The 23,693-nt window shown below is 40.1% G+C and overlaps 2 protein-coding genes across 2 annotated transcripts in view; both read right to left on the bottom strand.

Moving 5' to 3' along the window:
* Positions 1 to 10,783: 10,783 nt before the first annotated feature.
* On the bottom strand, positions 10,784 to 17,026 carry BLOC1S4 (biogenesis of lysosomal organelles complex 1 subunit 4). Its single transcript, XM_027643888.1, has 5 exons — positions 16,785 to 17,026; positions 16,401 to 16,472; positions 15,149 to 15,250; positions 14,330 to 14,464; positions 10,784 to 11,802 (listed from the first exon to the last, which is right to left on the bottom strand). The coding sequence occupies exons 1-5, from the start codon at positions 16,998 to 17,000 to the stop codon at positions 11,704 to 11,706; spliced, it is 624 nt and encodes a 207-aa protein (XP_027499689.1). The 5' UTR covers positions 17,001 to 17,026; the 3' UTR covers positions 10,784 to 11,703.
* A 1,114-nt stretch (positions 17,027 to 18,140) lies between these two features.
* Positions 18,141 to 23,693, bottom strand: part of PARD6G (par-6 family cell polarity regulator gamma) — a 68,048-nt gene continuing 62,495 nt past the window's right edge. Inside the window, exon 3 of the mRNA XM_027644043.1 lies at positions 18,141 to 20,972. Within this exon, the coding sequence (XP_027499844.1) occupies positions 20,113 to 20,972 (860 nt within the window). The 3' untranslated portion in view covers positions 18,141 to 20,112. The remainder of the gene's footprint in view (positions 20,973 to 23,693) is intronic.

Here is a 23,693-nt window from a genome sequence, read left to right as displayed (position 1 = left end):
CTGGTAGCAAGGCAGGTAGCAGAGCAGGAGAAAGAGGTCAGAGAAGATGCAGAAGGAAATCCCTTCCCACTCCGTTTGCTGCACGTGGCAGTAGGTGGCTGAGGAGCAGGGTGGAGAGCTGTAGCTTGTTCTATCAGAGCCCTATCAAGGCGAAAGCTGCTGTTTTATTTGCTTGCAGGAGTGAACAAACCGTGGGCTAGTCTGTGAACCCTAGTCTCTAAAAATGCTCTGCTAAACTTGAAACACTGGGCTGTACTACTCCTAGGCCATACATCAATGCTCAACAATAGCCAGTGCCACTCTATGGTCATGACAAGGAGAAGAAGGGAATTTATATTTGCACAGTTGGGAGTTTCTGGTATTCGAAATGCTCATTTATATTCTCACAGTTGATTGTTATATTTTACACTGTTTATGTTTTAGGTCTTTATAATATTCAGCTGAACTATAAAGCAATATTCTTTAGGACCTGGACTGCTACTAGGAAACAGCATCAAGCATCTTCAAAAGCAACCAGATACAACTGCATAACATTTCCACAACATCCTGTGCAATCACAACTTGGAAAATAGGGTTTCTCTGATTTGACAAAAATCCCGTGTTACCTACAGGGGAAAAAGTGGTGCTTTTTCTGATCAGAAAACAAGGAAATCAAAATCACTGCTCAGGCTTGAAATGTAAAAGTACCAGTACAAAGTAAATGCAATGACTCATCAAAGACAGGAAAGCAGTGTAAGCTGAGACATAAGGAAGCAAAGAAGAAGGAAGGAGCTGGGCTTTTTTAGCATTTTAACATCACCTGCTGAAATTTCCACACTGAAGAATATTACTGATCTTATCAGATGGAAATTTGGTGGAGGTATGTACACTAATAATTAAGAATGCAAACAAGTCTTTGAAAATAATGAAAGTGATTAAATAAAAAAAACACTGCTGGTGACGTTTGCAAACTGTAAATTATTAATATCCTTTTACCAGTTTCAGGGAGTATCGAACAAATCAATCTGAGTGGAAACAAACAGGATTTTCCATTTACTTTATGATGTATCAAAGCACCACCAAATGCATGTTTGTTTAATTACTGCATGATTCCTTTACACAGAGAAATTACTAGGATGACATTGGTATTATCCAATGGTGGGCATTGGAAACTATCTTACAGAAAAGCCCTGCACAGTCAGATGAGTCCAGCATTCTGCCTCCTATAGCAACACCTACTAAATGTTTCTGGAGAAGATGCAAAAAAAAAAGTACAACATAGACTGACTAATTTTTAATTGTTTCATCTTCCTGCTAAGAGGAAAGCAGAACAAAACCAGCTGGTTAGAAAAAGTAACACTTAACTAGTAAAGGCTGTTGTAATAAATATTTTTTCTGGAAATAGGTTATATAGAGCCCATGAGAAGGAAAAATGTAACTTGAAAGGAAGTGCTTGAATCATTACAATCAGGGAGTTAGTAATAATTCAGCTGCAGTAGAGCTATTTCATCTGCATCCTGAAAATCTGTGGCTAAAGTTTTGGTGTCAAACTGACTATGTGGTATTCGGATGACAAAACATTCCTCCTTCTATTCTGTCTTCCCTTTTCTCCCAACAAAGTAAATCCATTTTACCCACCCACAGCAGCCACTTCTCTTTACCTTGATGTGACTGACCCTAATGCACACTGTCTCATAACCTCCTCTGATGCCACCAGATGTAAACCCATATCCTTCCCCTGCTTTGCTTTCCTGTCTCTTCTGGAAGCTTCCTGCATCTCGGTTTCTCTTTCCTGTACCCCAGCCTGCCCTGTGAGACCTGCTGTTTGCATTGTGACCGGCCCTGGGTAGGGACAGGCACTCCTGTGGTGCCCCACAGATTGCCCCAGGGCATGTGGACCCAGCAAGGCCAGTGTGGTGGAAGTGGCAGTGTGGGTTTCTGGGCCCAGCTGGGATTGTGCTGCTGCTGTTGCCTGCTGTCTCGCACAGCTTAGTCTTCACAGCCACGTGCTGACAGCCTTCAATATTCCTCCAGGACCTTTCACCAGCCATCCATATATGGCTACATCTGTGGAAACTCAGGACTGAACAGATGTTTTTTTGGTGGAGGAAGGAACCCCAGGCAGATCTCAGGTCACCTGTTGTCTTCTCAGAGGTCTGCATGCACACAGTTGAGTATTCCCCTCCATCTGGCAAGGGAGCCCACCTAAGCAGGGCTCTGCAGCAATGTGCCTATTTGTGAAGGCCCCAGCAGCATCGTGGATTTCAGCCTGCAGATTTCTGTTCCAGCAACACTGCAAGCGATGAAGGAACAGCCAGCCAGCTCCTGCCTATGCAGATTCCCAGCTGGTTGCAGGCAGGTTTAGACACATTTAAGAAGGCTTGAGATGAACCTTTTCACATGTGCATGCTCTGGTGAGTCCAGTTGATGCAAATGCCTGTCATCATTAATGTTTTGAATCATTAATTCATTCCATCAATTGGTATCTATCAGATACAATTAGGTGTCTGCACCGACTAGGACAGACCTATGATGGCACTGTCACACATAAGCCCGGCTGAGGAGGTGTGTATGCCTCCCAGCCTTCTTCTACATACAACTCTAAGCAGTTTCTCCACAAGTCAAACCACTCAGACAAAAGGTTTGTGAGCAATTCTAAATGTAACAAATCTGTTTTTCCCAGACACTCTTAATAAGTGACCCTAGGTCCAACAGTATTCATATGACTATAAATACATCGCATATGAATGACATCATATATAGTGACAAGAACCATAAGTGAGCCGTAAAATTATGCCCAAAGCTCTATCAATCAACTAGAAAACTGCATATTTTTAAAACTGTAAAAGGAAAATGGGACAAAAAATTGTGGTAGAATATTTGAGAATATTCAACCTGTTCTAGTTTGGCCAGGCTTTGCTTGTGAGACCCAAATTGGTATTGCCATTTCACCTCTGAAGTAATCCAGGTTGGGTAGCAGATCAAAAAAATTCAACTTTAACACAGTTAGAGATGTTAATTTTTCTTGCAAGACGGCATGCTGCTTTCTAGTTTGATCATAATGCTCAGATGCTGAAGAAAATGAAAAGAACTAAGCTGAAAAGAGCAAGAGTACAAAAGCAAGGCTATACCTCATTTCTCAGTGCTGTACTGTTATCAGCTGACCACAACCACAAAACCCTTACAGAGAAAACAGCGGACTGTCACTGTAGAATAGTCATTGACTTAACTTCTTCCCACACACTGCAAGATAAAAGTAGCGTGTGATTAATCATCATCACAGAATCACAGAATAGTTTGAGTTGGAAAGGACATTAAAGATCATCTAGTTCCAACCATTCAAACCCTCTGCCACTGGAGGGGAGCAGGTGGAGGAGTTGGAACAAACAACAGTCCTAAGGGCTAGATTCCAAGCAAAAGCTTGGGGGACAAAATGTGGGAATACTGCTGTCCAAAGGAGTGTTGAACAGGCAGTACCCTTCTCTCAAGGGGCCTAGCACCTTCCCCAGCTGACATTCTTCAGGCTCATCTAAATGTTTGAGAGTACAGGGACACAAATCTCACCAGAACAGGGCAATGAAGTGCCGACTTCAGATTTTGGATGTTCCTCAACATGGGTCAGACTACTGGGGTTCTGGCTTCAGAAAACAATCAGAGGAAAACCTTCAGCATGGTTGCTCTCAACTAGCTTGAAGCAGGAGCCTCTATAAGAAATGTCACTCTCCATCTGTGCAAATGCTCGGAGTGCTTCCCCTGCATCCCTGACATGGAGAAACTAAGAGGAAACGCAGCCTCTGGGTACAGGGAAGTTAAGGGAAAGAAGGGGGAGGAGAGTGTACCCTGAAAGGACTTTTGGCACAAAAAAAAGGATTTGGGAACACTGAAGAGAGCTTCTGTCAGTTCCTCAACATGTTACCTCTCTCCTCCAAGGCTACAGTGGGCTGAAGAGTATCTGGAGCATGCTGTTAGGACACTTCATGGGCTCTCTGCTTCAGCACAGTACCTCGGGTTGAGTTTAAACACCATTTTTCCAGGACCACTGCTCTGTAGTTGTGATAACAAAAGTTAAACAACAGCCCAGGTGAGCACAAATACATAAAGAGGTCAGACAACTAGATCAGCTGTTGACCTCCAGTAGTGGCATATTCACACACAGACTGACTCCCACAGCATCTGTATTTTAACTTCTGTGCATAACGCTGAAATCTACTACTTTTTATATAAGATCCACATAGGCAGTAACCTTTGTTTTAGCAAAACCTCATCCTACTAACTGGAAGCACCTCCTGCTTAACAGCCACATATTTAGCCATTACATTAAAATATCCCTGTATATGAACCACTTTATGAGTCAGAAATTAAATTTGAGCAGTTACTCATGAATAAGATCACACAGTTTTGGTAGGTCCTGGAAATCAGCAGTTTAAATATTCAGAAGAAGACAAGAAAGAAGATCCGATATTGGGGAATAATTAGAAAAGAGACAAGAAGAAGGCAGATTGTGGTAGTATTTAAACCTCTGATTTGCTTATGCATTAAATTATGTGGGTAGTCCGTCCTAGTTTTCTGACCTCAAATAGAATACAGCAGAAGTGGTAAAGGATCAGAGGAAGGCAACAAGGTCATAGAAGCTTCATAAACAAAACAACGGGGCTTCAAAACTTCAGTCACTTCAAACCCAGGCCATTCTAGGATTCTTCAGCCAAGGGAAGAGATCATGGAAAGGAAATTACAGACATTACTAGAAGAGGATGAGCAACAGAGATGGCTCATAACTGTTGATTGTGCCCTCCAATAAGAGAATTAGAGGATATTAAAAGAAGCCGGTGGGAACATAGTTCAAAAATACGGACGTGGGATGCAACAGAGAAGATGCTTTGGCAAGGAGATTTTATTTTTGTGCATATTGCCTCTTGTCCTACCAGCGAGCACTGCTGAGAAGTGTTGGTGTCCTTCTCCCCTCACTCCCTTCTTTCCTCCCAGGCATTTACACATGCTGATGAGTTTACCCCTGAGTCTTCTCTCCTCCAGGCTGAACAGTCCTAGTTCTCTCAGATGTTCCTCATAGGAAATGTTTCAGTCCCTTAGTTGTCTTTGTGGCCCTGAACTGAACTAACTCACTGCAGTTAGAAGGTCTATGTCTATCCCTCCATGTCACTCCCCCATCATCTCCTCTCCAGCAGCTTTCCTACCTGACACAGGCTTTTCACAATCCCTGCAATATCCATATTAGTGACCCATTCGAGTCAGATATAAACACCAGCACCATCACATCTGCATTCATCACACAGCTTTGGTTCAGTCTTTGTACTCCTGCAGGGTGCTGGGGTTTACCCTGGGGCTATGCCTGTCCTACCAAGTAGTTCAGCACAGTAGTTCAGGCAGATTTGTAAGGAGAAACCTGATGTTCAAGCTAAATGTTTCATTGAGTTTCATCTTGACCTAAATGTAGCGCATGGCCAGCAGCACACAATGAATACCCAAGAGCAGTTGTAGCATGTCAGCTAAACTCCTGAGCAAGTCTTTGGCTATATCCAATCCCAAGAGAAACCATTTTACACCCACTTAAAGAGGCAGTTCCACAGTGCAAGATAATGAGAGCCAGAATGCTATTCAAGATGGGCAGTGGTGTCTCATATAACCCTGCTTTTGCTGACCTCTTTCTATTGTTGATTCTGTATCCTTCTCATAATTTCATCTAACTCACTTGTCAGAACCTTGACTTATCTCACTGGTACATGCAGTGAGTTTGCAACGGCACTGCTCATCTACCTTGTTAGCTAACAACATCATAGTTGATTTTCCTTAGGCAAGATTTCTCTGGCATTATGGCTTTGTGTTTTCCTTCCTTTGACTACAGAAACACAATTAAATCCAGGAAAAGTCAAGCTAATAAATCCAGAAAGAAAACACAATTTTTGTTCAATTATATTGTTTAGTATTTTTCCCCTCAAATATTTTTTCCCTTAACAATATACTGGATTTTAGACACTACAGGCACTTCCAAAAAATTCCCAACAACCTCTGACACCAAGAATAAGGGCACTGCTTATCACTTGCATTTGAACCACTGTATTTGAGTTGATAAAACATCACTGGAAGCAAGCATCTGAGCAGGCACACAGACATCTCTGTAATGACAACCAAAAGGCTATTCTCAATGCCTAATTTTTTTTGTTCTTCTTTCCCTCCATGCTTCCAAACAAATTGCAAAACCATCCCTTTAGAGGGAAGGGTTAATCAAAGAAACATGAAGGAAACAGATGCTAATTCCATAGCAGGCATCTCCCAGGCTGTACACGGGGAGACACTGCCAGGGAAAGTGCTTTGCTTGCCCTCTCAGGGGGATGGCTGGGAGTAGAGAAGTGTCACCACCCACCCTTGTGCCAGGTCATCAACACTGGGGTTGGACTGTTTGGCTTGGCAGGACTGATTTTTAGCCAGAACATTCCAATGGTCTGGCTGACTCTACCTGCAAATCCTACTGCTTTCATGAGAGAGGCAGTAACAAGAGGCAGTAACAGCAACCCAGTCCAGACACACACACTAGAACTAGTCCACAGTTCAAGCACAGTTAAAGCCCCTCCTAAAACTGTACTTGGGAATAGTGCACCCTGGAGCAAAAAAAATAAAAATAAACCCAAGGTCCTAAACTGTGAATAAATAACAATATCATGTGTATGTCATGTATGTTGTGGATCTTCAGTCAGACTTCCCAGTTCAGGGATCTTGCCCTCATCTGTTCATGCTGTGTCACTGCAAGTTTATGCCTTAGAATGTGTCCTGGCTTATCTCCTGGCTATGCTATTTTCTGCCTCTCCATTCCTGAATAAAGCTCTTACCATCCCTTTTTTTCTTTTCTTTTTTTTTTTTTTTTTTTGTATGAATCAATCAGAACCAGCTTTTCTGCCATTCTGCAGTTCTCTGCAAACCTTTTAGATTCACTCACATTCAGAGAAACATTTCAGGTACTCCTGTCATATTTAGTGTCAGCCCTCATTTTTAGAGTCTTAGGATTGTGGGAATTTCTTCTTTTGCTTTTCCTTTAAGGTTGCTTTCTAGAACTCTTGCTTGTAAAGAAACTCCCGATGGTGTCACCTGTAAGGAACAGATGGCAATTAATTTATTTTTAAATAATGTACGCATTAAGCTATTCTCAAGAAACCTACAGCTTCTGAACCGTGGGAGATGATAAATCAAATTGGATACTTATCCTTCTTCCCTCAGCGAGTGCTTATTTCCCCTCATGAATTTCATTCCTTTGTCTTTTCACTCAGAACCCTCTAAGGAAATCCTTGCTAACATTCAGCTCCTTTTCTTACTTATGTCAGCACAGTTAGTTACCTGTATTTTCAAAATACTTTTTTTAAAGACTATTTGAGATCCTGTATAGATAGCACATTGGACTGAAAACATTGTATTTTATGACTGCTTATGCAATTTTAATGTCTTTTTTTATTACTTTAACAGTCCATCAAATAATGTACAGCCAATATTAAAGTTGACAAGAATTAAATGTCATTTTGAGTCTTCCAGGTGGATTTTAGACAGTGGATATTTCGGTTTTCCTGCCATATCCTTTTGTCTGCTATAATTCCGAAGGCATTATTTCAATTTCTCTTTTTCACATTCTGTATCTCCAGGTGACTGCATTCTGTCTCCCCAGTGTTGTTTTGTACTGCCCAGGAGCAATACCTTCTGTTCCTCTTTTTTTTTGCTTTGCTTGTTACTTAGCACTTTCAAAACTCTGATCATCATGTACCATTTGCATATTACTTACGCTGTTTTGCAAAATCATAAAAATGACCAGCATTGAAAGAGTTTGCAAGTAGATAACCCCAAGCAAAAGGTGAAGAAAACTTCCGTAATCTCCGAGATCAGCTGGAGCTGATCAGCTGTACTACTACCTTTAGGCTATACTACCACCCATCGGCTTAAAGTAGCATCAACAAAAGCAGCCATGTGGACAAGGCCTCTGCTCTGCCACTATAACACAGCCTGCCACAGCAGCTCAGCTCCTACGGGGATGTGAATCCCAGCCGTTTAAAACTCCGGATACCTGAAGGATTTAGCTGCAGTGGCTAGAAAGATTACTGACCTCCATTATGATCCTCTTTGACCAGAGATATATCTGAAAGGGATTTTGGCTTTTCAAGGCAGGGCTTCGGTCTGGGTACATAGGATTTTCTTGGTAGCTGGTCCAAGACTAGATTTCTTTTCTTTTCTTTGAAAACTGAGGGAGTTTAAAAATGTCATCACTTAAAAATGTTTTCTATTTTTTTTCTTTTCTTTTTTTTTAGGGAATCTTAAAATATTTACCAACTCCAAATATAAAGTACTTTTCATAGATGAAGACGCAAGCTCTTCTTTCTCATTCTGGAAGGTCTTTCACTCAGGATCACTCTCTACAGCTTATGAGCTTAGTATCTGGAAACAGTTCCTGTGCAGGACAGAGTCCAAATTAAGTTTGCTACTAATTTCTTAGTAGTGCAGGTAAAACCCCTTAACTTTGATAGTTATTGTCAGCAAAAGTAATGAAATGCCACAGGTTTTGATGTCAATGTAATCTAGTGCATCTTTAAACAATTTATTATATTTTTTGGTCAGATAAATCATAAAATCTGTTTCTTTTAATTTCCATAATGTGCATTCATCTGTAATTTCTTTGCACTTTATTGCAGCACTGCTCAAGTGGAACAAAATATGTCGGTCCAAAAATAATTAAATACAAATATCAATCTTTATGTGCCTGCTTCAGCCATAGTTTATCATATAACTAAATATTTATATAAGACAGATGACATTGATTTTTGTCCAGGAGCTATGAAAAATGTAGACTTCTGACATTCAGTCCAATCTGCACAGCTTGTGAATAGAGCTTCTGCTACATATTTACATACATCATAGAGTAAATGATGTATGTATCTTTTAGAAAGCTGCAGCATTAGTTTAAATTAGCATTAGGCTAATGCTAATTAACATTAGCCTAAAATGTATGTAACTATAAGAATATAAAAACTTTTACCATTACTTCTGCTAGGACTGCTTTAAAATGTTTGCTTCATGCCATAGAAGAATAGTAAGATTTCTGTTGATTTTAATAATTTGATACTAAACATTAGCTCATTTCACATGCTTGATAACCAACCTTTAGCAGCTCAGCACAGTAATCACATCCTGCTTCACATCAATTCGAGCTGAAGACCTCTTCATGTTAAAAACCGGTAATAAAGCCCTACAGTTTCTGCCTTGCATCTTGGAACTCAAACAAAAAGAGAAAGACAGACATTGTGCAATGAAAGACACAATTATGGATTCCTGGGTCTATGAATATTGGTATCAGTGGATTTTGAGATTTAGATTTTATTTACAGCTGGCAGAAACAGTAAATATTGAGCCTAATTCACAATATAGTTTCTGGTTCCACACTAATACAAAGTAACTACAGCAGACAGAATAAAGGAATAGTCACAGTCTTTCTTTACTCAGTGTGAACACTTGAGATTTTTTTGGTGTAATTCCTGCTTGTGAGACTGATCATGAATGAGGAGACAGCCAAGGTGGTACAAACTCAACAGCAGAGTGCATGTGTGCATTTTGTCAGTGTTATGAGGACGTCTTAATTTTACAACTTTTCTAGACTATAGCTCACAGGTGAACTGTGACCTTGCTATTCTGTATCATGTATTTAAAAAAGCCACACTTTATTTATTGTCTGTAGTTTTATAGTATTTTCTTAATGAATCTTCCAGGTACTGTCCATTATTTTCAGTAATAAAAAATATTTTGGACCATTTCCACACACAGAACTATACTAACTACAAGAACTGCATAAATTTTTTTTGTGGTGTGCTTTGAAGATACAGCCCTTTTTTTTTTCATACAGCTGTTTAACATAAACTCCCACTTCAGAATATATTATTTTTTTCTCTCATTAACATGAACAATATTGTAAGACAAATACTCAGCTGTATAAACTTACTGAAAACTTTATTATTTAAAATATTATCTGTTTAAATGCAACTCCATTTTGGTTCACCTTAGCAGAGGACAAAGCTTTTATTTGAGCAGTTGATTCATTTAATTAGAAAGCTGTTCTAAAGTTATCTTTTTTTTTTCCATGTCAGCATTAGTGCACTTGAGAGTATTTGACTGTAGCTTTCTGTTGGTACACTGAGTTAGAGGTATGTACTTTCATTAGATCTCACTGAGGGATAAACCTTCAAGCATTATTTATGCATAAACTGAAAGGTACCACACTTTTTAGAAATGCAATTGTTGCTGCAGTGAAAAATCTGAATAGTGAATTATTTATGAAAGTGAGGAGTATGGGAGGTGGAAGAGGAGCCCATCTTCAATGTCATGTCTGTTCCTTTCTGCATGTTTACATACAATTATTTTTTTAGACTCTTTATGTTAAAATTCAGGTAAGTTTTACATCAAGACTGCTTTTGGAGACTACTAATTCTGACTTCATGATCTTTGTTTTCATTTTTACTCAATGTTGTTTCAGATACTGCTTACAACCCTGTCCCTTCTGCTGTTTGGAGACAAGAACATAAGCTTTTCAAAGCCTTATCTATTAATATATAATCCTTGCTCTGCAAATCCATACCCTTTTCTGTGCAGACATACTGTTTCCCTAAAGCATTCCTTATTCCTCCAAAATCTGAATTTTGGGTATTTCTAGTGACAATTTATGATTAACACCTGCTAGGTATTATATGAGGCTGTATGCAAAAAGGTTGTCAGAAAGAAAGGGGCCGTCCAATACTGTCCGGTGAAATGCAAGACCACAACAGGGTTTAGATAGCTATTAGTTTATTGACAATATAAATTGCAATCAACAAGTCCCAGTAACCACATGGAGAGTTGTGAGGGAAAAGAAAACAGTCTGGTGAGGTGCCTGACTAAGGCTCAGTCAGGCACATCCCTGCCTCAAGTTTTCAGCATGTTTGTTTTATATGTATCTATAGATATAGATGTATCTATCTCATGTCCACCTGGCTACACATCAAACAATACAATGATGCACTAATCAGAGGCTTGGTCACTGTGATCTGAGGATCGTCAGTGGGAGCGGGATGTTTGCTTTGTGAACTGGGACTAGGTCATGTGGATCAAGAGTTGGACTTAATGATCTCAGAGGTCCTTTCCAACCCAGCTGATCCTACGATTCTATGATCCAGTCACATCCCTGATGAGCTTCCCCTTCCTCCCCTTGCAAATAGTATACCCCAATGTGGTACATTTCTCTGTACAAACTGCAGGGACCAGGCTTCAAACCTTGGAGTAGATGGTTTTATGCATAGTTTTTCTTTCATCTCCATCATTACATTTAGAAAAAACCCAAAATAACAACCATCCTTGTGGTACAGCTATTTTACACTTGCAGCAGCACAAACATTTACGTGTTAAAGAATTTATATATAAAAGTATGTTTCCTATTATTTTCCTATAAAAAAAAATTAATGGCAAAGTATTCTTAAATTCTCTCCCCAAAATAATCTGAAAATTTATATGGTGTTTTAGGAAGATTTTTGAAATAACGAACACAAACAAAGATTACCTGAAAATACTGCCTGAAGGAAGACAATGAGAACCAGAATGGCAATATGTCATCAATAGTGCCCAGAAATGCCACTGTTTTGAGGTTAGCATTTCTTTTGTTCACTTGGCTGTCTCTGTTCTGGCTGATTCACATTAATCCCAAAGCAAAAATCATCAATAAGGTGCTTCATTAAGACATGGAAAATAGTCTTCAGTCTTGAAGAGGACTGGAGGTTCATAGAGAGTCTGTTGTTGACGCGAGGAAGACGATTTCTGAAAATCAGACAGGTTTATTTTTTAAAAAAGTATTTTAAAACAAAGCCTACAGAGCTAAAATGCAAAACAACAGAAGTTCTTAAGGTGTACCTCCTTAATCAAGTGAATTCTTAACCATAGCTCAGACGAGTCTGGCATATTCTTAATGTTATTGAAGAAATGCAGGTTTTGATACTTGCCATTCCAGCACCTAAACAGACTCAGTCCTGGAAGGTGTATGATATGCCAGTGTTGCAGGGGTCAAACTGGTATAGTTGTTGAAACCTTCATCCTCTCAAAGCCAAATACCTTTACCTTTTCTGCTCCAACCTTCGAGTTCTCTGCAGCCGCTTCTTTTGAGTTAACCCTAGGCCTGTGTTCTCATTTAGTTAGTTAAAAAAGTCTTCATATACAAATACACCTAGTAGATGTTGCTGTCAAGAAGGCTGCTGCTCCTGTTGAGCTTCTTCATATGACACACAGCTAAAAATAATCTGGTAGTGGACTGGAAAAGAGCTGCTACACTGTTTTTCAGGAAAAGTGTACATGTTTCTTTTAAATATTAACCATACATTGTTTTGCTATACCAAATGGCAGGAGACAAGGACCACTGCTGATTACTGCGTCAGTCTTGCTGCATATAAATAATGCTGCAACACAACACAGACCCAGTGTATGTTTTCAATAAGTGGCCTTAAATAGAATGCTATCTAATAAATCAAGATTTATTAGAGTCTTCACCAACAATAAAGTTAAAAGAACACCAAATATTATTAGCATACTTGGAGTTTGGAATGCTTTTGCAATACCAAGATGACGATATAAGTAAGCATACCTACAAAACAGCAAAGTGGAATATTCAGTTGAACTGTATACTTGTACTCCATATGACATAAGCACATAAACTCCTGTTATATACAAAATTGCTGATTTATTAAATTATATGTTGTTAACTTTATTATAGTATTAATTTCTCTAAGTTTGTTTTGGCATTCAAGTTGTGATGAAATTAAAAATTATAAACAAAGATCTGATCTATAACTAGTAGATATAATCAGTGTTCTCAACACCACAAATTTTTGCAAATGCAAAAGTAACATCTGAAATCAAAGTTCTGATTTTTAGAATCATCTCCTATCCTGTACTGTCCTATCAGAAAACACCTTGCAAGAAAGGGAAACTAAGGGCACAGGTCTTCTGCAACCCACTGATTTAAGAGGTGTTATATTTGCCTATGTGTAAGAAGGGGATAATTTCAATCCAGTGAGGAAATTCATAGGCAGGCACAGTACCTACAGTTGCCTAAGCACACATTTATGATTAGTTATTTTTGCAGCTGCTCAGTAAACATTTTTATCTTTTCAGAGTCTACGTCCTTAGTGATACTAGAAGTCTTATAGTACTGTACTTTACACTGACTGGTATTCACAAGGGAAGAACTTTGGGCAAAATCTGAAAGTGAGATTACAAATACACATCTTGAGAAGTACAAAATATATCCTTTTTATAAAGAAACAGATATATTTAAAGGGAAAGGGGGGGGAGGACCTTGACTAAATTAAAACTGCACCTGGAAAATACAAACTACAGCTACAATGAAAATCATGACATGAGAAAAGCCTTCTTTTCCAAACCATGAGGAGAAATCTCTATAAGCATTTTCATTCAGATATGTTTGTGTTTACTAGTGAAAGCAGGTATTTTAGTATGCAATATTCAGTAGCACTGCAGAACAGTAACCTGCCTTTTAGCTAATCAATTAATGCCAGTAAGTTCTGAGTGGTTTTTTATTGCTATCCATACTCAAACTAAGAAACCACTGGACATGACAGGTTCAGCTTGCTGACACTTCTTAAGAGTTTTCTCGTTATCAATTGTGAAAAAACAGCTAAGCTGATGAAGTGTTCCCATGCACCACTGAAAAAGAAGGCACTTTCTTAGAACTACCAAACTTTTCAATTGAAGATTATATTGCCTTGGTTGATAACTGTTCTTAGGAAAAAAAAAACAAACAGAAAACACTGTTGAATATTCTTGAAGGCCACTTATGTAGTTGTTTGTTTTTGTAACTGGCCTATAAATAGCAGCTTTGTGTTGCCTTTTTTTTTTTTTAAAGAAAAAAATGACAGCACTCTAAACTTAAACATCAAGGAAAATGAAGGAATGAGATGAGAAATTAACTAACTATGCTTTAACAGTCTTGCCTGTACAGGCTCTTCCTACTTGCTTTGCATATCATCAGAGATCAGGGGTGCTTCAGTATAAAGGCTTGTGCATTATGTGCTTGTTTGTGCCCTTCACGTTCCTTTCTTTGTGTCTCAGACTTGTTTTGCTAAGTTACACAAATCCTTGTAAGGAATTGTGATTTTTAAGTTTGGTTGTGTTTTTTGTCTTTTAATTAAGCCTGAAAACTTTGTAAAAATCCTAATGAAGTGTATAAAAGTTAAATTCAGATGCATATGTAACAAACTTACTATTAATTTAATAATCTGCTTTAGTCAGTAGAGCAACTAAGCTGGTCACATGGTAACTAAAATTTACTTACATTAAGGAAGGATGGTATGCTGATTGTGTGCAAGATTTTCTTGAATGTGCTTGGAAAAGCTCCAAGGTCTGTTTCTGCCTTTATGACCCGTTCTTCCAGTCCAGCTACGCTATTTCCAATCATTTTCACAAAAGCCTAGTGTGAAAGAAAACCAACAGAAACAAGACATTTTCACTAAAAAAACAGGATTATGTATTGCACAACAGTGGTGAACGATCCATTACTTAAATGAGGAGTCAAGAACTTCATGCTCCCTTCCACCTACAAGTCCATGTTATTGCTAAAAATTACTTGAGACACTTAAAAGGCTGAACACCAGGTTAAATCTAATAAAACAATCAGTCTTTCTATTTACCTGTCAAGTAACTCATCTGGACTTCTTAGAATCTAGACTTACTACTACTAAAAGAAAGACCAAGGATCTGTATCACAATTTTGAAGCTTTATCAGGAATCAACAGACCTCTCATTCTATTTGTCTCTGAGGACAGTAACTTTGAAAGACTATAAAAACTGCCTTGCTTTGAGCAGTCAATAAACAAAAATCCTTTTTTTTTTTTAAATAGATGTTTTAAAAAAAGATGTTAAAAAAAGATCCAAAAATGTTTAGAATGCTTACAGTGTCCAGAAATTATTAATAAATTGTGTTCTCGTTATTAACCCTGAAGTATTGAACCCAGATTGGACATGGAGAACAAAACTGGCCTGAGCCCACTCCACATGCATGCATGAACACACACACACAGACATGGCACATCATTGATTCTCCCCCCCCCTTGTGTTAGGAAACAGAATGCATCTAGAGATATCAAATACCTACCTCTAGTTTGTCGATCTTCCTATATATCTGCCTCATTTCTACTGCTTTTGTGTAAATTTGAGGTATACTTTCATTGACAACTTGAGAGGAATCACTTCGAATCTAAAGACAATTCAAAGAAATAATACAAAAATCAATGAATGAAACAAAGCGTTTAACAGATTTCATTCTGGAAACTAGAACTGTGCTCCAATCAACAGATTAAAATTCAGAGTTTAAAACCACCAGGTTAAAATCAGTACAGAAATACTAGATTAAAACCAAAACACTAGCTTTTTTGTATAATTTCGAAGTAATTTTGAAGAAAATTTATTTTGCACAGGCTAATATTTACCTTTATAATTATATTAAAAGTAGGCTACTACATCTCCTTAGAACTGAGATGGAACATTTTCCAAGACATACTAAAGAAGTAGACATATTAAACTAAAATTTTTACTTAAATTTTACTACCCGTACTTTTCCTCAGGTTTGTTAAAAAAGTCAGGACAGAAAGTCTTGGTTTACTGCTATTAAAATAAAAAAATCCTAGAATGAAGTTCCCCTTAGAGTTGTGCAGAACTACATGTGCTACATGTGCCTGTATACCAGTGTCAGCTTATAGGAACTCTTCATTCAGCTCCCCCATCTAACCCAATGCAAAAGTGAAAACAAAGCTGCCTTTCTGATAAGAGGGTCCCCCTCTAGCTTTGGAGGTTTGGCAACTCAGATTAGAACCCACGGAGTGTACCTTTACGTATTTTAAAGGAGAAGCAGAATATCACATTGTTCTTTCAAACGTGTCATTTCACCATTCAAAATGGGATTCTCTGTAGGTACATGGATAAGTATACAAATAAAGCTATGTAAACATGCAGCTAGGAAAAAATTCTTTGCTGAAAGGACTGCCAAGCACTGGAACAGGCTGCCCAGGGAACTGGTTGGTGGAGTCATCATCTCTGGAGGTATTTAAAAGATGTGTAGATGTGATGCTTATGGGTATGGTTTAATGTTGGACTTGGCAGTGCTAGGTCAGCAGTTGGCCTCTATCTTAGAGGTCTTTTCCAACCTAAACAATTACATGATTGTATGACCACAAAGCTATATGGCCATATTTTGCTCTGACATGAAATTTGGCAGTTATATCCACAAGCTGTCTAATTACCAAATGTGTTTTCATACTGAACCTACCTAGACAGAAGGCTTCTTCCTCTCCGTGTCTTATTTACACAAGCATTAATTAAAAACGCAACTACATGCAAGTTACACATACCATGTCCAGCATTCCCACGAATTCATCCACTCTGGTCAGTAAGTCTTCTAGACTCTTGTCTAAGCTTTCTATCTGCAAAACAGAAATCCTTTAAAGGTACTTGAAAACACGAAAACCAGATTCTCAGAAATAACACTACCGAGTACAGACATCGTCCCCATTAAAACGAATCTCACAGAAATCGCGCAGCTTTCCCCTCCTTGTCTTTGTTGAGCACAAGGGACTCGACACACCGGTACGTCCTGTCCTGCACAGCACCACAGCGGGAGCGCGCCCGGCTCCAGAGGGCTGCGCTCTCAGGATACCCCCTCCCTTCCCGGCGCCGGGCCTGCCACTGCTCCCTGTCCCCAGGACCCCCCCCGAGGGGCCCGGCCCCTCGCCCACCTGCTCGCTGAAGAGGCTGCGGTCAGCGAGCAGGTACGCGGAGTAGGCGGCGGCGGTGGCGCTCAGCGACGCCTCCGAGGCGTCCTCGTCCTCCGGCTCCCCGAGGCCGGAGGCGCTGCTGTGGCTCTGGGACACGTTCCCGCTGTCCGCGCCGGGGCAGGCGCAAGGCAGCTCGGCTCCGCTCCCCTCGCCCGCTCCGGTCGCCGCCGCCGCCATCCCACCCCCCGCTCCTGCCGGGATGGGCCGTCGCGGCCGCTCACATGACAGGGGCGGGCCGGCGCAGCCGCGCTCCCGGCGGGCGGAGCCGCCTTCCCAACTCCGGCCCCCGCGCCCTGGGAGACGGGAAGCGGCCGCGCCGGGACTGAGTTCACGTATCGCCAGTGTCCGGGGACGGAGTCGCGCCTGCCTGTTGGAAGCTCAGGCCCTGCTGTCCCCGCCGCCTCTCGGAAGCGTTGGGACAGAAACGCGGCTCCCTCTCCGGGAGCGCTTATGGAGGATTTGCCCTTTAAGGAGGGCTGGCGCGCCTCTGTTCCCTCAGTCGCCCACCTTTACAGCCCAGCTGGGCAATTTAATCTCATAGCCGAAGGGGTCCCGGTCTGTGAAGCCCGAACAACTCAGACGCGTTTCCATGCAGATTGCTCTGATAACGGCCTGAGGTGGGAAGGGAGCTCACCGTGAGAGGATAATTGGTGTAACACAGATTCAGGCATCAGCATGGGGCATTCAAAAGAGAAGCTGCTTTTTCCACCCCCCCACCCCTCCTCACCCCAAAACGTTGCACAAAATGTCTGCAAGCCTTAAAAGTTACTTCACAAACTGCTGGCTCTAAAGCTGACACATCAATACTTGGGTGTTCTTAGTTTGTAATTCATCTTGGGTACATGTGTGTGAAACACAAATTATGCTTCTTATCCCCTCCGATGAATGAGGTAGAAGAGTTTGGATAGATTGTACTGCACGGTTTCTTTGGACAGTGACATCCAGAAGGCTCCAGGCAAAGGAGTGCAGTGCAGCAGCAGATCACTAAGCCAGAGGTATCCTAGGCTTTTTCTGAGGAGTCAGAATTAACCCTCAAAGCCCTGAGGTTTGCAGCTGGCCCTGCTATGAGAGGGTTCCCAAAGAAATCAGTGTAACAGTACCCTTTAGTAAAAGCAGTACTGGGAAAAAAAACATTATGGAAAGAAACTCAGTATCACTGAGATCAAGCAGCAGAATCAAAGTCTGTACTAATACAGAGAAAATCATTACTAAAATGGTTACATAGATGAAGAGCCATCCAACCCAGATACCTTGTTTTCACAGGATGGGATATACTTCCACATCAATGCTTGAGCACAGGGAAAGAATATAGCTTAGAAGTAAGACAGTGCACATTTTATTGCAGATAGGTCACATTGTCATCAGTTAAATAAGGAAAAACAAGTAACTTCAGCCAGACAAATCACTTATTCATAAAAGTAGTCTTATTTAAGGTGTAACAAAGTTTTCCTGATAAGATGGTCTGATTGACTGAAGCATATTCAGCTATTCTTTTTTTTTTACTGCACCAATAATCAGATTTTTTTTAAAAATGAAAAACCTTTGGTAAAGTACAAACACAGTTTTAAGACGAACAGGATCAATGATCTATTCTTACTGTGCCAGTAAAAATAAGTACAGCTCTATAGCTGCTTTGATACCTAGAAAAAGTTTAATTAGAGTAAGTGAAAGAATTTTAAAATAAACTTTTAAAGCAAATCTAAAAGAAATAAACTAAGTTCAATGTCCCAAAGATATTTAACAATGAGCAGAAGACTGGTTGTTCCACAGGTATTCTAAATTAGCAACAATGAATTAGTCCACACATCCTTTTTCCAGCCATTACAGATTCCAAAATGGAATGTAATTTCTTCAAACCAAGACTTCTGAATTTTCATATTCATACAATATTTAAGAAATGTCTATTCCACCATATAAAAAAAGCTTTAATGTACTACAAAGTTAAAAACAAAGAGCAAATGACACAAGCTAAAAATAGAAAAATACATTGTAAAACATTTATATTTTGTTTCTTACACTGATGGAGATATAACAAAATATTTTGGATTAAATCACTTTCTTAGACTCATGGCATTTTCAGAAGCAGACAGGTAGTGACTCAACAGTCACTGGTCACCCAATAGTCAGCACCCAGTAAAGGTGTCTGACCATCACAAACATCCACTATATTTTAAGTTTCTAGAAATCCTGTGTGTAGACGTTAAGCTTTATTACTAGAAGAGTCCAAAAATAAGTTAGGTTTGAGACTCAGTCAGCATCCCCCTCCTGCTCTGTATGGCAATCAGCCAATCTTTTGTAAGGAAAGACCTTGTGGATTTAGGTGGCCCCAAAGGTACAAGGGATTGTGTCAGCTCTGAGGTGAAGGGGACAGTCCTAGCACACTCTTCCACTTCTGCTGCTTTCTTGCTTGCATCTTTAAAAATTCACGTGAACCATGATTTTGAAAAAAAAAAAAAAAGAGAGAGATGATGGGGAAAAAAATCAAGAGGTATTATCTAATAAATATCGGAAAAGAATACACCACCACACAGAGGCGCTGAACCCGCCGTGTCTCGGTGCCTCCACGCGTTCCCAGCGCTGGCCCGCAGGTGGCGACCGTGCCCCAGCAGTCACGGCTACATCCCTACACACGGCCGCCTCGGGCCTCTAAAACCACTTATTTTTTTATATATAGAATCTACAGTTTCCTTTAGAAAATGTATTTGCAGCATCTCCCAAACGTTGTTACCACCAGAGTAGGAAACAGCTACTTTTATATAGAGCTCGTCTGGATTAGACATAAGGCTGAAAATATGGTGTAAACAAGTTAGCGGAAGGGCTGTGTGTAACAGTAGAAGATGGGATGGCTGTTAAGCAGCACTCCCTTTAAGCCAGTATTAGAAGAAAACCAGGTTCCACTTCAAATAGACATGTCTGTTACTATTAAAATCTAATTCATATACATGCACGTATTAATACATCCACCCATGTATTCAAACCCAAGTATGTAGCATTGCCATGGGTAGGCTGTAAGACTGCTTAGATTTATACCAACTAAAACAAATTTGTGTTCTCACTTCAGGGCTGGGATATGAACCAGATTTTGCACTCTGGCTTTCTCCCGACAAATTTTGCAGTGCATGACAGTTTTATGTCTAACTCCAGATGCCACGTTTCCTAGAAAGCAACAATTTTCTGCACCCGTGAGGTCTATGAGAATATCAGCTCCCTGTTTTGTGCATAACATGTTGCAAGAGTTAATTGTCCCAATTGGCACTTAAGACTGTAAGGAGAATTGCAGAAGTTGGTACTAAAGTGTAATGACTGTTCCATCCTCCTCAATACCTCCTCTGGGGATAACCAGACTGTGTCGGGGGTCAGTTTTTAAGGAACTGAGTAATTTGTGGATGTTGCCATTGCTTTCTCGGCCAGAGTTGTTGTTGAGCACCAGGTCCCTTTGAAGTCTGTGGCTAAGGCTGCTGCCATTGATTCGAGAGAGGCTACTGGAAGTAAGGCTGTGCAGTTTAGGAATGTGCTGTGGCTCCAGACCACCCTCAATGACAATGTCAGCCTCTTCATCACTCTCCATTTCATCAGGGTGGAAGTTCTGCAGCACATGGGATGTAGGCAAGCTGTGGTGACTCGCAGTGCTGTCTGTAGACTGGCCAGAGCTACCAGACATCCTACTGCTCCGAATAATATTGTTCCTCTGGTTTGCTGGCTTGACTGTGATAATAAGATTATGGCTGTTGGCAATCATCATGTCTGTGACTTGGTCAAGAGTCTTTCCTGCTACTTCAATGCCATTAACTTCCAGGACTTCATCATTCACAGCCAGCAAGCCTGTGCTCTCTGCTAAGCCCCCAGGAACCATACGAGAGATGAAGATACCGGGTACTTTTTCCAGTCCATGAGGAGTAACTCTTACGCTGGTGCCATCGCGAATGTAAAATCCTAAGGGTTTCTCACACCCGTGTCGATACAGCCTCACTCTCCTGTGCGTTTCAGGAAGAATGTCCACATCAATGATGGAAGACACTGGTCTAAAATCATGAGGCATGCTGATGTTAATGTGAGGACGCCGTCGGAGGTTGTCATTGCGGAGTGTCACCAGAGCCTTCTTCTTCCTCGATAGCGTGTTGGTCCCAAAATTGCTGTAGTCCACTTCATCTGAAAGAGAAGCAGTACCGATGTATATCAATCAAACAGAATAATTCAATCTGCAGGGCATTTTACACTTAAATTTGGTTCAGAGAAGGCACACTCTTTATAATATGGAAAAAGACGAAATTAATTCTCCCACTTATTCTAACCTTTGTTTCATTTTATGTCCATCAGCACAACATTCAGAACGAATGAGTTGTTTATAATTACTACCCACACTTCCATGTTTTGGGGAAAAAAACCTTTTTCTGAACTCCTGTTTCAGCTATGTAGTATGCAATTACTTGCTGCAGGCCTGATATACATCTTAGACATGAGACTGTATTTTCAGAGTTGGATTCTAATTTTATACATACATCTCAAGTGGGCAAGGAGCGTATTCCTAACCTGAAAGTCTGAATTAGGGTGCATTTTAATACTCAATACATAGCCTTAACTGATAGCAGGCCTTAGGTACAAACATGATAGCAGAGTGCAAGAGAGTAGTTGGATACGTTTTTTGCCTAGCCTTTGTTAGTTAATATGCATCTCTTGGTACATCACTTTTCTCTTTGGAATATTTTACTTCATTTCAGCTGAACTTGACAGCAATAAAAAGTGCTAAAAGTGCTAGATAACAAAAGGTTCTGTGTAAGCAAGCAGCCTGGCAGAAAGAGATGCAGGGAGAAACTGCTCTGCTGCCTAGTCCGTATGCTAAACATCATAGAATGGACATGGAGTCCTCCCTTGAGAGGAAGATCCATGGGAAAGCTGCCTTTCTAGGGTCTGCAGTTTAAGGAAATGTTTAAATATTTTAGTCTCTGTAGCAGTTATTTCAAGGGCATTGCAAAGTAATCACTTTTAAATCATCCAAGTAAAAAAAGTTATTCCATATAAGCAGCTCATGTTGTGCTTTGCATAAAAAACACTCAAGACATGAAGTTGTTAGTGTACAAATTGCGTCACTGCATTTCCCATTAAAAATACTGTGCATAGTTTAAACATGAAACATGCACTAGCTGGAAAATTATTTCATGGGGAGTTTAGCATGATAACACTTTTCAGATAAACTAACAGACTTCCAGTTTATTCTACTGTTGAAAACAAGCAGTATAATCCAAAAGTACATTTACAGAACTGCCACTAAGAATTTTTTTTCTCCAATAAATTAATCTTGCATAGGTTAGGGGAAAAAAGGTGTTAGTAAAAACAAGCTTATAATTGCATTTCTATGTCTTGCAAGGTCTCATTTTCAAGTCTAATTTCAAGGCATATTATTGACAGACTTCACTTAAGTGACATTAAGTTACACTAATCAAAGGACACAAAAAAATGTGCTAAGCAGCAACCTGATCAAACTGAGCCTCTTTGGAGCACGGTGTTAGATTAGCTGGGCTCCAGAGGTCCCTTCCAATCTAATTTATTCTATGATCCTACACAGTTATTTGGGCTAGAAAAAGTCCTTTGAAGACTTCAGAAAGACTATTTCTGCATTCTCCTATAACTTATCTACATTGGCTATACTAACACTGAGGACACATAAAGGCATCTAGAAGGTGGCGCCAACGGAAAAGTTCCTGTGAAATAAAGATACTCCTTGAACAAATTTGTTGTGTTTAACTTCACATTTGCCTCTTCTCTCTCCTCCCAGGCTGTTCAGAGCTGTACCAATTACACAGGCCTTACTGTGTTATTTAGGTTGGTAAGGCACAGGACTGGAAGTCCTTAAAAATCACTCAAATGCAAGAAGCTCCCAACTCATTTCTGGAAGCGTATTCACAGCCAAGACAGTGACTTTGTAGAGGGGGAACCTTCTCAAGTTCATTTGGTGAAGTCAGTGCGGTGTCTACTCTTTTGAATGCACGAGCCAACTTCTGGAGCCAAAGCTAGGTATTATTCCTTTTCTTTCATCAAGAAGATCACCATCTACATTCACCTAGTTCTGACAGATGATTCTGAAGGTTCACAACAAATACCTTTTCCTTGTAAAGTATGGGTCCACAAGAGATGTCTTTCATCACTACAGTCTCAAACGCTGCGCCCTGCTCACCCTCACAATTCACGGATAAATTTCTGTGACAGTCCTAAGGAAACAACTTGGGGATTCAGATTTAGAATCTAAGTTCTTCCTCACTTGAAACACAGCACTGTAAGAACAGCAGTGCTGTGCCTTAGAGTCCAAGAGAACCTTTACCCCAAAATTTCAGCTTAAGATGGCAATTAAAATTACATACACATTACAGGTCTATGTGTTTAAGACTGTCTCCTGCCGCACTGGCAAACCAAACTTAAACCAAAATCTGCATCCCTTAAAGATTCAGAAAAATAGGCAGGCAAGTACAGTTCAGTGCACTGTAGGTAAAATGAGCACATGCCCTGGTTAGTCATCTGTCCCCTGAAAGCACTCAGGTAACTGTTATCTCCCTTCCTCTCTATTTTAGTATATTAATTACTTTAAGGCAAACTTGCTAAAGCTTTACCAAATAGTTCATCTGGGAATATCTGTTGATAACACTGTTTTCTTCCCCTTAAATTAACAACAATCCAGAAAGTTAATTCTCACATGCAAGTCTGTGATGATGAAGTAGTAATGTCATAGAAGTATGATGGTCCTCCTAAGACACACGGGTCATTTCTGAATCAGCTGTCTTGGGTTGGGCCAGCATCAGGGCAGTGGACAAAAGAAGTAATTGTTCTATGCCTGTGACCTCCTCACCTGTGCTCAGTCCAGTAACCTGCCTCCCCAGA

This window comes from Corapipo altera, unplaced genomic scaffold, assembly GCF_003945725.1.
Source record: "Corapipo altera isolate COAL_440 unplaced genomic scaffold, ASM394572v1 24b, whole genome shotgun sequence".
Lineage (NCBI taxonomy): Eukaryota > Metazoa > Chordata > Aves > Passeriformes > Pipridae > Corapipo > Corapipo altera.
This window is presented reverse-complemented; position numbering and strand designations above follow the sequence as displayed.

What these genes read in the sequence shown, in the direction of transcription:
- BLOC1S4 (XM_027643888.1), bottom strand. Translation starts at nt 17,000, where the DNA reads ATGGCGGCGGCGGCGACCGGAGCGGGCGAGGGGAGCGGAGCCGAGCTG. An exon ending in GCAGCCTCTTCAGCGAGCAG is followed by an intron (nt 16,473 to 16,784) that starts GTGGGCGAGGGG and finishes TCTGTTTTGCAG; the next exon opens with ATAGAAAGCTTAGACAAGAG. An exon ending in TCGTGGGAATGCTGGACATG is followed by an intron (nt 15,251 to 16,400) that starts GTATGTGTAACT and finishes AATTGTCTTTAG; the next exon opens with ATTCGAAGTGATTCCTCTCA.